Here is a 15686-nt window from a genome sequence, read left to right as displayed (position 1 = left end):
AGCATTTACTATTATTTAGGTAGTTATATGGCAGTTTAGAGCATGGTTTAGAGAAATACAAATTCCTGGGTTTACAAGTGTCTTTTTTGCTGTTTTCAAAGTGGAAAATTAGAAGCAGCATGTATCAAAAAGCCTAAAGCCCTAATTTTGAGTTTTCATTCTGCTCTTCACTAGCTTGGAACTTATTCAGAAATTACTTAGCTCTTTGGGCCTCTTTATCTTCAAAATAAAATAATGACATATTTCCTGTTTACTTCATAAGGCTGTAATGTGAGGATTAGAGAAGACTGTATAACTGCCTTGAAAACTGGGAAGCCCTACCTCAAGATATCTGAATTGTGGTTTAGAAGAACTCTACCTACCTGTGTTTTGTTTCTGTATTAACTGTGTGAGCTCCTGTTTTCCTAACCAAATATTTAAAATAATTTAAACAGCATAGCTAGGCTTTTTTACTTTAGGTTTTTAAAAAAAGTATTTCTGGCAGTGTTTTGACAAATTTATTTTTTAAGATTGTTTCCTTGTACAAGAAGATGCATTTACCATTATTTGAATGAACAGACATTGTCCATTTAGTCTTCCAATAGGAGTTAAACTTGATTTAAGAAGTATTTGGTATAAAGAAATGTGTTGACAGCCTCTGAATATACAGTGTGTTTCATTTCATTTCGTTTTGTTTTGGTCTACATAATTTGGGTTGGTGGATTACATAGGCTGGAGTGTTGAAGGTGAGGCAAGACCCCTTTTTCACATCTCGGTGACTGGTCTAACTGGTGCCTTGCAGAGAGAAGTGCTAGTGTTCTGACTTCTGGCCTGCCTTTATCCTCTCTCTTCTCCTTCTTTCTCTTCTTGCTCTCCGTTCTCACTCCTGTGTGTGCTCTCTCTCTCTCTCCCTTTCTCTCTCTCCCCTCACTGACCTCCTCCTTCCTCTTCTCGGAGACATAGCTGTCCTTGCATGAGGCACTCTGTTGGCACTGACATCTAACGTTGTATAACGTATGCTCCCTGGAGACTCCTGTTGGGCCCTCATTGGAAAACAGAAAGGCTGTGCTTGTAGAGATGGCTTTGGAGTGTTTATCAGCAATGTTACCATATTCTGAGGCTTTATGAGAAAGCTAGCCATAAAAGTTTGTAGATGGGTTTTGTAGCACTATTGATTATTGAGTCCCATACAAAAAAGGAAAGTAAAAGTTCAGATTTAATATAAGGTTATTTTAGTTAGTCACATCTGTATTTCAGTTAGCATTTAAGGCTTCGATTTGTCCATTTGTAGAATAGGGATATCAATACCTACATCATAGAATTGTTTGGTCAATGAGGTAGTGTATATGTAACTGCCAAGCCCAGAATTAGCATATTTGTAACATTCATTCACTGAATACATGTGAGCTTCTACCATGTGCCTATATACAGGGGTACAGTGAACAAGATACTGTGTTGGTTTATTTTCTAATGCAGTCCATGGAATGTATCTCTTCATTTACCCCCATTGCTAAACAGTAGAATTGTGCAAAACACAGGTATATCATAAGAACTTTTTTTGGGATATTTCTATTTCAATCAAATTTCCATTAAGTATAAAATTTTTTTTTGTTTGGGCGCCTGGGTGGCTCAGTTGGTTAAGCAACTGCCTTCGGCTCAGGTCATGATCGTGGAGTCCCGGGATCGAGTCCCGCATCGGGCTCCCTGCTCAGCGAGGAGCCTGCTTCTCCCTCTGACCCTCCCCCCTCTCATGTACTCTCTCTCATTCTCACTTTCTCAAATAAATAAATAAAATCTTTAAAAAAAAAAATTTTTTTTTGTTTTTAAAGATTTTATTTATTTGACAGAGAGAGACACAGTGAGAGAGGGAACACAAGCAGGGGGAGTGGGAGAGGGAGAAGCAGGCCTCCCCTGGAGCAGGGAGCCCGATGCGGGGCTTGATCCCAGGACCCTGGGATCATGACCCGAGCCAAAGGCAGACGCTTAACGACTGAGCAACCCAGGAGCCCCTCCATTAAGTATAAAATTTGAGCAGAAAAGAGCTTACTTGAATTTTGTCCAAGTATGTTATTACACTTGACTCTTAACTCCAGTAGTTAAGACTCCATTCACAACATTTCAGATCTAGCAAAATCTCACACATTTATTTTTCTTAAGAAAATTGAGAGAAAACAGAAGGCAAATATGTATGGTAGTAGATGTAGCTAATTACTATGTAAACTGGAATGCAAATTAAATTTCACTTATCTTTCTCTTGACTACTGAACGGTGTTATGCATGAGGTCCCATCCCAGCAGAATGCCCTAGCTGTGTGAGTTCTCAGCTTTTGCAGAATGATTTTTGAGGGGTGGGATAGCTTGACAACGAGATTGTCTTGTGGGCAACATTTTGTAATATATAAATGTAACAAATGTTTTCCTTTAGTTTCAGAGCAGTCATTTTTGGAGAAAATAACCTTCTTTTAGTAAAGCTATCTGTCTCTATCTGACACACAAACACGTGTGCACGTATACATACTCATCTTTTTGTTTTGCATTTTTTAAACAATGTAGTCATACTGACTATATGTTTTATAACTATATTTTCTACTTAGTGTATTATGCCTATTCTGTGTATAGAATACTTTAAACCAGTGGTTCTCCATCTGGAGTAATTTTTGCTGCCACCTCAACTCCCCCCATCCCGTCCCCACCCCCTGCCATGACTTCGGCGGAACCGAAGAACATTTGTCTGAGAACATTTTTTTATCCTCACCACGGAAGGCATCTAGTTAGTAGAGGCCAGGAAGTCTGCTAACTTCCTACAGCACACAGGACAGCCTCTCGCTACAAAGAAATATCCATCCCCAAATGGCAGTAGTGCCAGTTGGGAAAACCTGCACTGTACCATGACTTTTCATAGCTGCGTTATATTCAGTCATGTAAGCATACCATGATTTATTTAACCAATCCCCTGCTATTTGGCATAGTGATCAGAAGTTGTTCTGTACCTCTCTATACAGGATAAAAATTCATCAGAAGAATCATCAGATCAGAGAATACCAAGGCTATTGATATATTTTGACAAATAGCCTCTAGCAAGGTAAAGTACCCAGCACAGAATATTGTACCCCGCACACTTAATATGTTAGTGTCCTTATTTTTCCTTTAGAAAGGATGAGGTTAATGTTTAGGGCATAAGGGAAAGAGAAAGGGAAAGGGATTCCAAGCAGCAAAGGAGTGGGGCACAGAGGACAGAGGACTGTGTACCCCGTTATAGGCACCAGTGGATCACTTGCATCACTTCACATGTCTCTGTGCTCACTATTTGCAAAACGTGCTTAATGTTGGGAAAAGATGCAGAGTGAGTAAGAATACCCTAGTGGTGGAGAAGTTCTGAGGGTCAGCGGCAACTGTAAAGTCTGTACCTTGAGAGGAACAAATCCTATGTTATAGAGGTCTAAGAAGAGGAAAGAGTGGATCTGCTTTTCTGAGGGTGGGGATGGCAAAGCTTCAGTGGAGGAAGGGGCTTTGGAGTTGGGCTTTGGGAAGCAATTAGCATTTCTGTGAACAGCAAAAGGAATTTGGGTAACAGGATTTTAGGAGCAAAAAGCCACGAGGGCCAGTATGTTGAGTGATTCAGCATTTAGCAAAAGAGCACAGTCCAGTTTCATTGGACTATATACAGTGCATGATGGAGAACAATGTGAAATAACTGCAAAAATAAAACCATTAATTAGATCTATTTAAAAGGAATCTTAGTGGTGATCACTTTGAATCTTCTTGTTTTGCAGCCGAAGAAACGGTAGATTAAAATCAGGGAATGGAAGACCTTAAGTATAATTCGTGTATCAAATAAGTGTGTACAAAGTGGGCATGGAAAGCTCCAGCCACATGGAAAGGAAGCTCATCTCCCTTTATTACTGACAGGCTCTGTAGATAATGACTGGCTCTGTTTCTGTACTCTAATTTCCGCATCAGGACTAGCAGTGTTTCAGTCCACTTGAGATAGCAAAAGCTGATGACTTCAGAGGCACAAGTAAATTGAAAAATGTGCCCGAGCCCCTTTTTCTCTAGCCTGTGGTGTGCTCAGATATGTGGGCCCCTAATCTGGACCCTTAAGCACTCTGTTCCTCCCAGATGTCCCTCAAATGGTGTGTTTCTTGGAATGTGTTTTTTGAAATATTCATGTGTTCCCTTCTAAAGGGCTCTGTGAATAAAAAGTTTGAGAAAGAATGTATACTATATTACCTTCTTGAAGATTTGCTGGAAATTAGCATATTCAAGATTTTGAGAAATTTTGAAGAAATCTATTTAACTTTTCTTAACCCAGTAGTCCCAAACTCATTTGATAGGTTAGCCTTTTCTCATGGATTAGCATTAACATCAGGAAGAACACTAGTATTTCATCAGATTCGTTTTGAGAAGTGTTTCCATAATATATATATTTTATCAAATTTTAATCCCTAGCTGTTTATTTTGTGAGTTTAGTTTGTGAGTTTTCCTGTGAGCAAATAGCAAGTCTTCTTGCTGTTTCTAGTATTTTTTATTAAGTTTTTAATTTTGATTCCAGTATAGTTAACATGTTCTGTTAGTTTCAGGTGTAGAGTATAGTGATTGAACAATTCTGTACATGACTCAGTGCTCATCATGATAAGTGCACTCCTTAATCCCCATCACCTAGTTCACCCATCCCCACCCACCTCCCCTCTGATAACCACCTGTTGTTCTCTATAGTTAAGTGTTAGCTTCTTGGTTCGTCTCATTCTCTCTTCTTTTTTCCGTTGCTCATTTGTTTTGTTTCTTAAATTCTGTGTATGAGTGAAATCATATGGTATTATTCAGCCACAAAAAAGAATGAAATCTTGCCATTTGCAACAACACAGATGCAGTTGTATAATGGCAAACAAAATAGAGAACATAGAGAAAGACAAATACCATATAATCTAATATTTTTCTTTATCTAGAGAAATCTAGGCCCTGGATACCCTGAAATACTATTTTCTGGGCAGTGACAAATCACAGAAGCTTTGTAAGCAGAAAGTTTTGAGATGGGATCTGGGTTTTTAGGAGAACTAATACAGCAGTGATGTGTCAGATAGATTCGGGCTGAGGGCATTAGGGAAGTATTTTAGACAAGAGATCTAAGGGCTTAATGTGGAGTTGTGGCAGTAAAATGGGAAGGTAGGGGACGTGTGTAAGAAATGTGAAGGAGGTAGGTTTCAGAAGCTGATTGGCTGAAGGAGGAGGACCTCGGTTGTTGGATGACTGTGGGCTCTGCATAGGATTTAGACTGAATGAATACATTTGTATGTCAAGATTTGTCATCTCAGATCATTATCAGTCTACTCTAAAAGAACTTTTTTCACAAGCATATTTACTTCCACTGACATTTAGAACACACGGGCCTTTTCCAGAAGCAGGTCTATTTTCTCTGTCTTCACTCTCTTTTTTTGTTGCTTTGCACTTTATGGATTACCTAATTTATTTTCAGGTAACGTTTTCAAGAGTTCTAGTCCTTCCCTGCATTTTGAAATCATAGGGCAGGAAGGAATTTCAGAACATTTACCCTTATGCCTCAAGGCTATAATTGTTTCAGATGGTAAGTTGGCCTTTCAGAATAATCCAGAAGAGAGGATTCCATAGTAACCATCTGTGTCTTGATTGGGTAAAAAGGAGTCCCTCTTTTAACTATTCTTGAGTCTTAACTTGGCATGGCTTCTACTCCAGTGTAAGCTCTTCTAGTCCTATAAAGGGGATAAGCAAGGTAGCAGCCTCTTCACAATATCCCTAAAAATTGCATTCATGTGGCTGTTCACTTTTTCCATTGAGTGCCCAAAAGTTATGGCCAAGGGACCATTGTGTGAATAAATGTGAAATGCATGAGAAGTTTACATCATTTATGTAAGGATCTCAGTTATTTACCACCCTTTAGTAGATGCCTGCAGAAAGTATGCCAATAATAGGCTTTATTTTTTAAACATCTCAGTAAAGGAAAATTATGAATTTTTTCAGATGAGAGGGACACCGCTATTGATTTATGTATCTTCGCAGTTTTGTTCCAGTGACAGACTTGTTGGAAATAGAGCCAGGGGAGACACTTTTTTATTTTTAATTTAGCAAGGCAGTTGCTATCTTTTATCCAGTTGTCTATGTGTAATTGGAAATGTCTTAAGATAGTAGTTCTGCACCTGCTTTTGGGTCTCCTTTGATAATCTGTTCAAAGGTTATATGGATCTTCCCAGAAAAATGTACTTACGAATTCACATACATTTTTTAATGTGATTTCATAGATGCCAACATATGACTTTTATTCTTCTAAGTGCAGTTTTTATTTTTGATCAGTATGGCTTCTTTATAAATACATTTCTTTATTCATTCATCAGGTATTCTTGCACACTTACCTCAAGCCAAGCCTGGGTCCAGTATTAAATAAGGCGGGCAAGGATCCTGCCCTCATGGAGCAGTAAACAAATACGATATTCTAGAATTACCTAAAACTATCTTAATTTTACATGCTAGCAAGGAAAAATCAGTTAGTGAAAGAAAGTCTTTGGGGAAGCTCTTTTGTACAGAGTAGATTAGAGTGCTGCTAAAACTACATGGGAGCCTCAGAGGTAAGAAATAAACATAATTCTACAGGGTTCTTAAATATAAAATCAGAGTATTAGAATAGGGATCACAGAGTTCTCCTACCTTGTCCTACAAATGGACGAATAAGACCTAGAGGCTGGCATCTGGGTGAGAGGTAGGACTGGTTTTCTCATCCCCAGCAGGCACTCTGAGTTGGTCCACTGTGCTTCGTGCCAGTTTTTGGGAAGCATAACTCGGCTGCAGCCCAGCGATGTGAGGGGCGCAGCACCGACCCCATCTTGTTTCCATTCTGGTCCTTGGCCCCCCAGGCGCCCTCACAAGGGAAACTTCACATCTGCTTTTTCTTAAGATTGACATTAATGGATGATTCATTTCTGCTAGTCTTGAGAAAATATCTCAGTTATTCACTGGAAACGGTAGAAAATCATTTGATCTGATGCTACTAAAAATGGTAAGAATTGTGTTTGCTACATCGGAGAGCAGGTACAACATGAAATTTTTTATTTACTGTGATTCTTTACCAGCAGTTCACTCAACAGATTACAGAACTATGGGGAAAAAATGGCCTGTAGTTATATTGTGAAACTTGGTTTGATGTTCTTCTTTCTCATTTTAATTCTGTATCTTTCCTTTTTCTTTCATATGTGTGGTTTCTTAGTACTTGAGTGACTCCTGGGTGTTGGCTGCTAGGGATGCATTGACAGCCAAAGCAAACATGGCCCTTGTTCTCGTGGAGCTCATGATCTAACGGGGAAGGTGGACATTCATAGAATAGTCATCTTGATGACCACATATTTACAAGCTGAAGAAAAGGGAAAGAAAGACATTTCTCCAACACATGTAACAAAGGGCTGATGGGCTGCAGTGCTTCCCCCTGTGGAAATGATGCTTGAGCTAAGAAGTGAAGAGTGGGGGATGGTAGAAGCATTGACAGAAAGAAAGAGGATGGGCAGCATGTGAAGACTGAGACAAGTAGGGTTTGGTGAGGGTGTGCCTATGGGGGGTGAGGCAGAAAAGGTCCCCAGGATAAATCCCAGGCTCCTGGCTTTGGCAACCAAGTTCTATGTCACCATTCACAAGGATAACATCAGGTGTGGGGTAGGGAGGTCATAAGTTGAGGTTGAAGCGGTTGAGACAGCAATAGTAAGAAGTCAAATAGGCTCTCTTGGGTCTGGAACTCATTGGAGAGGTTCGGGTCGGAGATTAAAACGTACATGTCATTGAATTGCTCTGTACTGTGATTTATACAAGCAGATTATTAATAGAAATGTGGAGTTCTCTGAGATCCCTTGGAACTCTCTATCTAGTGAATTCAGTAAATAATGCCAGATTACTCTTCTTATCCATAGCAAAAGCTAATCCTTAGTAAATATGGATTTACCTGTATGTTTTTGTTAAATCTTTGCTTCCAATCTTTTCTAGTGCTTTTCTAGCAAGTGTATCAATCTTAATGTATTAAATTGTTCTCTAGGGGGAAAAAAGAAAACATTTTCATGAACTTGAAACATGCTAAGAATATGTTTAAAATAATAGACTTTTAAAAAATGTTTCTTTTCTCTAGATTTGATGTTGAATTTGTTCTCTCAGCACCTACTTCTGAATGGAATGGCAAACGGGGATACATTTCACCAGCTCTTCTTTCTCAATTTTTGAAAAGAAGTTTAGACAACTCCAGAGTCCTCATCTGCATTTGTGGACCAACACCATTCACAGAACAAGGAATAAGGTGAGTAGCAATGTGGTAGGGAAAAGAATACTCTATGCAAATCTTCCATAAAAAGCAATTGACTTAGCCCTCTGTTCTTCCCATTCATACAAACCGACACTGCAATAGTCTGTTACAGTCTAAGAAAACAGTAAAGTTTTTAACCTTCATGCAGGAAGGAGGTTGGAGGCCAGGTTTATGCATGGAGTTAGATGTGAGTGATGATTTCTGCTAATGACCTGCAGTATGGATACATATTCACAAGTTTGATGCCACAGTCTTAGGTGGGACATTGGATTCAACCTCTTCTTCCACCAAAGCTTTATAACATATAGGAATTAATAAGCACTGTTCATCTCATTGTAGCTTTTGACTTTTCTTCATTCTCTGCAACTAGGCAAAAGCTAGTAAATTATAGTGATTGAAAGCCAGACAGTAAGACAGAAGGAGAGGCTGGAACATAAATAAGCAAAGACTGAGAGTTGACTCTGGATAATGAAACATCAGTGGTGGTGTTCATCTTATTTGAAATTCACCTTGCTCTGATTTAAATCTAAAATGACACTTTAAAATAGCCCAGTGATGGGTGTTAAGGAGGGCACATACTGCATGGAGTGCTAGGTGTTATATGCAAACAATGAATCATGGAACACTACATCAAAAACTAATGATATACTGTATGGTGACTAACATAACATAACATAACATAAATAAAACATAAATAAATAAATAATAAAAATAAATAAAAATAAAATATTTCGTTAAATGTAGCCACTATTGGGTGTCTGGGTGATTTTAAAATATGACTGCCTTAAATGCCCTGTTTTTCCTTGTTTTTGATATATGACTAAACCTAACATTTTCCTGGATAGTTTTCTCTCTTGCTTTTTTATTTTTAATTTTAATTAAGAAAAAGATTGACCTCGGGGCGCCTGGGTGGCTCAGTTGGTTAAACGACTGCTGCCTTCGGCTCAGGTCATGATTCCAGAGTCCTGGGATCAAGCCCCGCATCAGGTTCCCTACTCATGCAGGAAGCCTGCTTCTCCCTCTGCCTGCCGCTCCGCCTGCTTGTGCTCTTACTCTCTTTCTCTCTCTCTTGCTATCTCTCTCTCTGTGTCAAATAAATAAAATCTTAAAAAAAAAAAAAAAGATTGACCTCAGTAAATAAAGACATTGAGAAATGTTTCTTTCCATGTTGCATTTTAAAAGTATTTTAATTAAATTTAAGTTTATTTCTGGATTTTAATACCTTCAGAAATGTTCTTTTGTTTAAGTACTCTCAAAATTTTTTAAAAATATTACAATTTAAGCTCTTTTAATCTTTCAAAGTTAAAACAAAACTATTAAAATTATAGTGAAGACTAACTATGGTTTGAAGTAAAATAATTTTTCAAAAAGAAAAAGGCTGAGAGCTACATTCTTCAACTTTATTGACGCTGCTATTTTAGATGTATCTTAATGCTTGCTTTATAGATTGCAGCATAATAATGCTTTGAAATAATGGGAATCATAAACTCTTCAGCATTGAAAGAGACTGTCTTTAAGGCCACTTAGCACAATTAACTGACTGAGGAAGAATCCTTTGTCCAGCCTCCTAAAGAAATGGGTTGTTTTCTCCCATGAATGATGGGCTATTTGTGGGTTCTTCCTTCTCGTTCTCATTACGTGCAAGGCTTAGCCCACTTCCTTGCACACTGGAGCCTCGGTGTGTGTGGAATTGAATAGAAGGGAGCCAAGATCCTAGTATGTCTGCATTTTTAAAATTGACTATAATCTCTACAGCTTTAGTTTCTCAGCGTTACCTCAGGGCCAATCTTTCCGTGCTGCACTAGCTGGCTTGCCTAGGATTGCTCAGGAGTGTTCCTGATCATCATCTATGAATCCCTGCTTTTGCTCACCTTCGAACATGCTGCATGGAGTTGCCTTGTGAGCTGTAGCCTGATTCACATCAGTACAGGCACACCTCGTTTCAGTGCTGCTCTTCACTTGATTGTGCTTTGCAGATACTGCATTTTTTTTTTTTAACATATCGAAGGTTGGTGGCAACCCTGCATCGAGCAAGTCCATCGGTGCTATTTTCCCAACAGCATTTTCTCACTTTGTGTCTCATTTTAGTAATTCTCACAATATTTCACCCTTCTTCATTATTATTACATTTGTTACGGTGATCTACAATCAATGATTACAACTTGCCGGGAGCTCAGATGATGGTTAGCATTTCTTAGCAGTAAAGTTTTTTTTTTTTTTTTAAAGATTTTATTTATTTGACAGTGAGAGATATAGCGAGAGAGGGAACACAAGCAGGGGGAGTGGGAGAGGGAGAAGCAGGCTTCCCGCTGAGCAGGGAGCCCGATGCGGGGCTCGATCCCAGGACCCTGGGATCATGACCTGAGCCGAAGGCAGACGCTTAACGACTGAGCCACCCAGGTGCCCCGCAGTAAAGTATTTTTTAATTAAATAAGGCAGGCAAAGATCTTTTACATTTTTTTTAGACATAATGCCATTGCATTTTTTTTTTAGACATAATGACATTACACACTTACTAGACTATAGTGTAAAAATAACTTTTATATGCATTGGAAAACAAAAAATTCATTTGACTTGCCCTCTTGCAATATTTGCTTTATTGCAGTGGTCTGGAACTGAATCCACAATATCTCTGAAGAGTGCCTGTACTTGCAATTCATAACATCTGCCCTTGTGACATCTAATTTAAGACTCATTTCTTTGATTTCCTTGCCTTGACCATCTTAATGGATGTGGTGTATCTCTTACTTGGCAGTTACTTTGATCTCTTACTATATCATAGTTTTTGCTGTCCTGAAAAATGACTCTGTGATGCCCACTCCCTAAGGCCCTCCAAAGTTAATCTCATGTCTGCTATGTATGTATAACCATATCAAACATACTCTCCATATTTGGTGAAAATTTGTTAAATTTGTATGATATGGTAACAGAGAAAGACTCAGAAATGGATTTTATTTTAATATAAAGAGCAAGATAATTACTTGCTCAGTAAAGGTGCTTTCGTTTACTGAATACCCACTTGTTTATTACCTAGATAAATAAAACAGTCTCTGCTCTCGAGGCCCACCCTATCTAGTGGTGGAAACAGTTGCACACACTGGTAACTAAAATATGACTCAGAATATCATAAACACTCTTACGAGAGGTAAAAACGAAGTGTTATGAAAATTCAGGAAGAGGCAGTTTACTTCTACCTAGGGGTAGTGTATTGGAGAGAGAGGAGCTGCATGCTGAGAAAGACTTGTTCTCTGAGTGATGGCCAAAATGTTGCCAGTCAGAGGAGGTGGAGAAGGGTAGGGTAGGCAGAGGAACAAGCAGACGCTTTGAGGATGCAGGTATTCAAAAGACGAGACGGGTGTGGCCAGTGTGAAGCCACTAGCCAATGAGGGACAGTGAGCGTGGCTGGACAGGTGGGATGAGTTCAGCCAGGGAGAGGCTTGACTGTTGCACCAAGTTGGCCCTGGGGCTCCTATGCCATACTGTTATTTTGTCTGAATATGTGTGTATGTCTAGAAGCTGCTAACTTATGAATCTGAATCCCAGCTCTACCACTCACAGTCATCTTGCAATCACTAATCGGGTGTCCTAGAGCCAATTACTTAATGTTTCCAAGCTTTAGTGCACTCATCTGTACAAGGGAATAAATAATAATGTTTAGGCATGTGAAATGCTTAGCACAGTGACTACATATAGTGAGTACTAAATAAATGTTTTTGTTTTCAGCAAAATTTTTTGTTTTTTATAACATACAGTGTTATGTTAGTTTCACACATACAATATAATGATTCAGCATTTCTGTACATTACTCAGTGTTCATCACAATAAGTGTACTCTTGGTCCCCTTTATCTATGTCATCTCATCCCCACTGGCAACCCCTGATTTGTTCTTTGTATTCAAGAGTCTGTTTTTTTTTTTTTCTTTTTTGTTTGTTCATTTTGTTTCTTAAACTCCACGTGAGTGAAATCATATGGAATCAGATGCTTGTCTTGTTCAGTTTAGGAGAATGAAGATAGAATGCTAGGAGGATCAACTCCTTACTTTGAAAACTGGTGAATAAAGGGGGGGAAAATATCATGCATTTATTCTGCCTTTTCTGTATGAGCTATACTACTGAGTAACTACATAATAAATTAGCAGAAGTTTGTTTTTCTCTATAGAATTCCTTAGCTGATAAGTAAAGAAAGAATTATAGTAGGTGTCACCAACTTTAGTCCCTAATGAACTAATGGATGTGTACGTAGATCACCAATGGTTGTTAGCATTCAAAAAGAGAGGTAGTCAGGTATTATGTGCTATTAAAGTACACCATAAAGATGCAGCAAAATGAAGTCTCTGGGAGGCTCAACACATAGAAATCTGATTTTGTCAACAAAGAAATTGCAGGACAAAGAGAGAGAAGGGATATTGTAGCTCAAAAGATACCTAAAAGACATCAGCCAATCACAATGGGTAGACTTTAAATTGGCATTAAACAAACTTAAAAATTATGGCATCTATTAGACAATTGAAAATTTGAACACTGACTAGATATTTGATGATATCAAGAAATGATTATTAGTTTTTTAGAAGTGATAATTGTGGGTTTTTTTTTTTTTAGAAAGTACATGCTAAGTGGGGAAAATGAAAAAATACTATGTTTATGATGGTAAACTTTGATCTTACTTCTTTATTTTTAAACATTTTCCCAAAGAAACATGTCCTTTGTATTTGTTTTTCAGGTTGCTGCATGATCTGAACTTTTCCAAAGATGAGATCCATAGTTTTACAGCATAATGAAGAGCTGTCATTGTCCTTTATTCAACTGTTTTGTCTAAATTTGTGATTACTTAGGATTTTTTAAGAGCACATTTTTGTACATACTAACTAAAAGGTCAGCTAGAATCCAGGTTTCAGTTTCTTCAATGAAATCAACTGTTCCTTCAGTATAGATGACTTGTTGACTTTATTTTGTACCATAACTTATTTTACTACTGATCTCTGACCTGGAATCTATCATGGCAACAAGTCCATACAGGAATCTTTTGTGATGAGTCACAAACTTCCTTACCATTTAAAGTGTATCACTGTTCTACAGTAAGCTCTTGTGTTTTATGACATGATAAAGTAAATGATCATTTTGATCACATTTCTATGCCGTAAAATGTCTTATTAGCAATACAGATTAAATTTTACATTGCACTGTTAACTCAGGAAATGATCGTTTATGTCCTTGTATTACTCTTAAAACATGGAATGTTATAACTTATTAAGTGATCCATTTTGTGTGTGAGTGTGTGTGTGTGTGTGTGTGTGGCACTGATACAGAGTAGAATAAAAGTATAAGTACTTTTTAATTCTTGTGGTGGAAATGTGTTTGAGTGCAACAATATCCCCCCCTGTGTCTAAGGGGAATTTAAAAGGCAACAATATAAGATTCTGGAGACATTCACATAGGCAGTTTTGGATTAGATGTGTCAGAGAGTGAAAGAGAATCTTAACTCTTTTGATTCCTAGCCAAAATTAGAGGTGTCAGGAAGGATCATGAAAGTGTAGCATCTGGTCCCATGACCTAAAATAATCATTTGGTGCTTTGGAATGGGTTAAACTGTAGTTCTTTTTGAGCCCATCTAGAGGCACACTGTGTCCTAAATGCTACCTTTCCCGGCTGCTTCCCGCACACCTGGCAGTTCAGCAGGGCGCCCTCCTGCGCTCTGCTGTGTGGGCGATTTATTCCCCCACCCCCCTGGCCCGCCTCCGCTGCTGCCTGCAGCTTTCAAGTACCTTCCCTGACTGGGATTTAGCAAAGGACATCAAGAAAAGTTACTGTGTCAATCAAAGAAAGACATGTGTCATCTGATCTCACTGATAAGAGGAATTATTAATCTCAGGAAACAAACTGAGGGTTGTTGGAGTGGGGGGTAGGAGGGATGGGGTGGCTGGGTGATAGACACTGGGGAGGGTATGTGCTATGGTGAGCGCTGTGAATTGTGTAAGACTGTTGAATCTCAGATCTGTACCTCTGAAACAAATAATGCAATATATGTTAAGAAAAAAGATAGCAGGAAGGGAAAAATGAAGGGGGGGAAATTGGAGGGGGAGACAAACCATGAGAGACGATGGACTCTGAAAAACAAACTGAGGGTTCTAGAGGGGAGGGGGTGGGGGATGGGTTAGCCTGGTGATGGGTATTAAGGAGGGCACATTCTGCATGGAGCACTGGGTGTTATACGCAAACAATGAATCATGGAACACTACATCAAAAACTAATGATGTAATGTATGGTGATTAACATAACATAATAAAATTAAAAAAAAAGAAAAGTCACTGAGCTTTCCATGAGGAAACTGTTGAATGCACAGGTGGCTGCTGCAGGAGCTGAGATTTTTCCATGTTACTCAATAAGCAGCCCTGTTTTCACAGAAAGGGGGGGGTAGGAGGAGTCTCCAATTTCCCTGAAAATGATGTTACAAATAGCTAAAGCTTCACTGAATGCGGTTCTCAAGAGGAACACAACATTCACCTTCCTGACATGACAAACCCCCAGCTGATGAGGCCGCGCGTGTCCGGATGGCTGGCGGACCCATCTCCTGTGCCTCCTTCTGCAGCCTGTTGCGCCCACCTCATCATTCGCTGGGCCTGGCAGGACCGAGCTGTCCTGGCTGCCAGTGCTCACTGGTGGTGAACGGGAACATTCTGTAGCTTCTGCCTCCCTCCGAGAGAGATCGCAAACTCTGGGCACACCTTTTTTGTAGTTTATTAGTAAATATATCCATCAGTTCCGCCTCAGCCAACAGTTTTCTCATCTTTTCTAACTTTTTTCTCTCCAGTCCTTTTCTAATCACCTCAAACACACAAAATATTACTCTCTATATGTATCTCTTCCTCATTCCTCTTCTTACTGTATTTTAAAGCAAAAGGAAATCCATAAGCATTTTCTGGACCTATATGTTAATTATTCCCAAATTGGAGTCTCTGAGAATCACTGAGCTTCACTTTTCCATATCCAGGCACCTCCTGGATGCCACGTGGATGTTCCACAAAGCTCCCCCATACTCAGCTCCCACCGTGGGCCTCTCACCCCAAGTCCCCTTCTCTTGCATTCTTAGATTCACCGGGACTACCTTCTACCTATCCGGCTCTTCCAGAACCATTCAGTCTGGGTAGCTCTTCAACCTGACTTCACACCAGCTAGCCCTGCCCTATCATCCCTCAACTGAAGTAGGACAGTATCCTGGTTACAGTCTTGATCTCACTGAAATCCATTCTCCACTCGTCTTCTAGAAGGCCCTGGAGAGAAAATCCCCTACACAGAGCTGCAGACTCCCATTGTATGCAGCCATATACTGAGAGGCATCGGTGGGAGTATAGATTGTAACTTTTTTTTGATCAGGGTACTCCAAGATTCCTACATCACATGTTTGCA

The 15686-nt window shown here is 39.2% G+C and overlaps 1 protein-coding gene across 2 annotated transcripts in view; it reads left to right on the top strand.

Annotated features, from left to right (window-relative positions):
* The window catches only part of LOC110583104 (cytochrome b5 reductase 4), an 84665-nt gene extending 71136 nt beyond the window's left edge, over window positions 1–13529 (top strand). For both annotated transcript variants that reach the window (XM_044917325.1, XM_044917326.1), the window contains 2 exons: window positions 8113–8277; window positions 13003–13529. In XM_044917325.1, the coding sequence (XP_044773260.1) occupies window positions 8113–8277; window positions 13003–13057 (220 nt within the window). In that variant the 3' untranslated portion in view covers window positions 13058–13529. The remainder of the gene's footprint in view (window positions 1–8112; window positions 8278–13002) is intronic.
* Window positions 13530–15686: the final 2157 nt, after the last annotated feature.

The sequence above is a fragment of the Neomonachus schauinslandi genome, chromosome 8, assembly GCF_002201575.2.
Source record: "Neomonachus schauinslandi chromosome 8, ASM220157v2, whole genome shotgun sequence".
In the NCBI taxonomy this organism is placed as follows: Eukaryota; Metazoa; Chordata; class Mammalia; order Carnivora; family Phocidae; genus Neomonachus; species Neomonachus schauinslandi.
The sequence above is the reverse complement of the archived record's forward strand: the minus strand, read 5'-3'. Positions and strand labels throughout refer to the sequence as shown.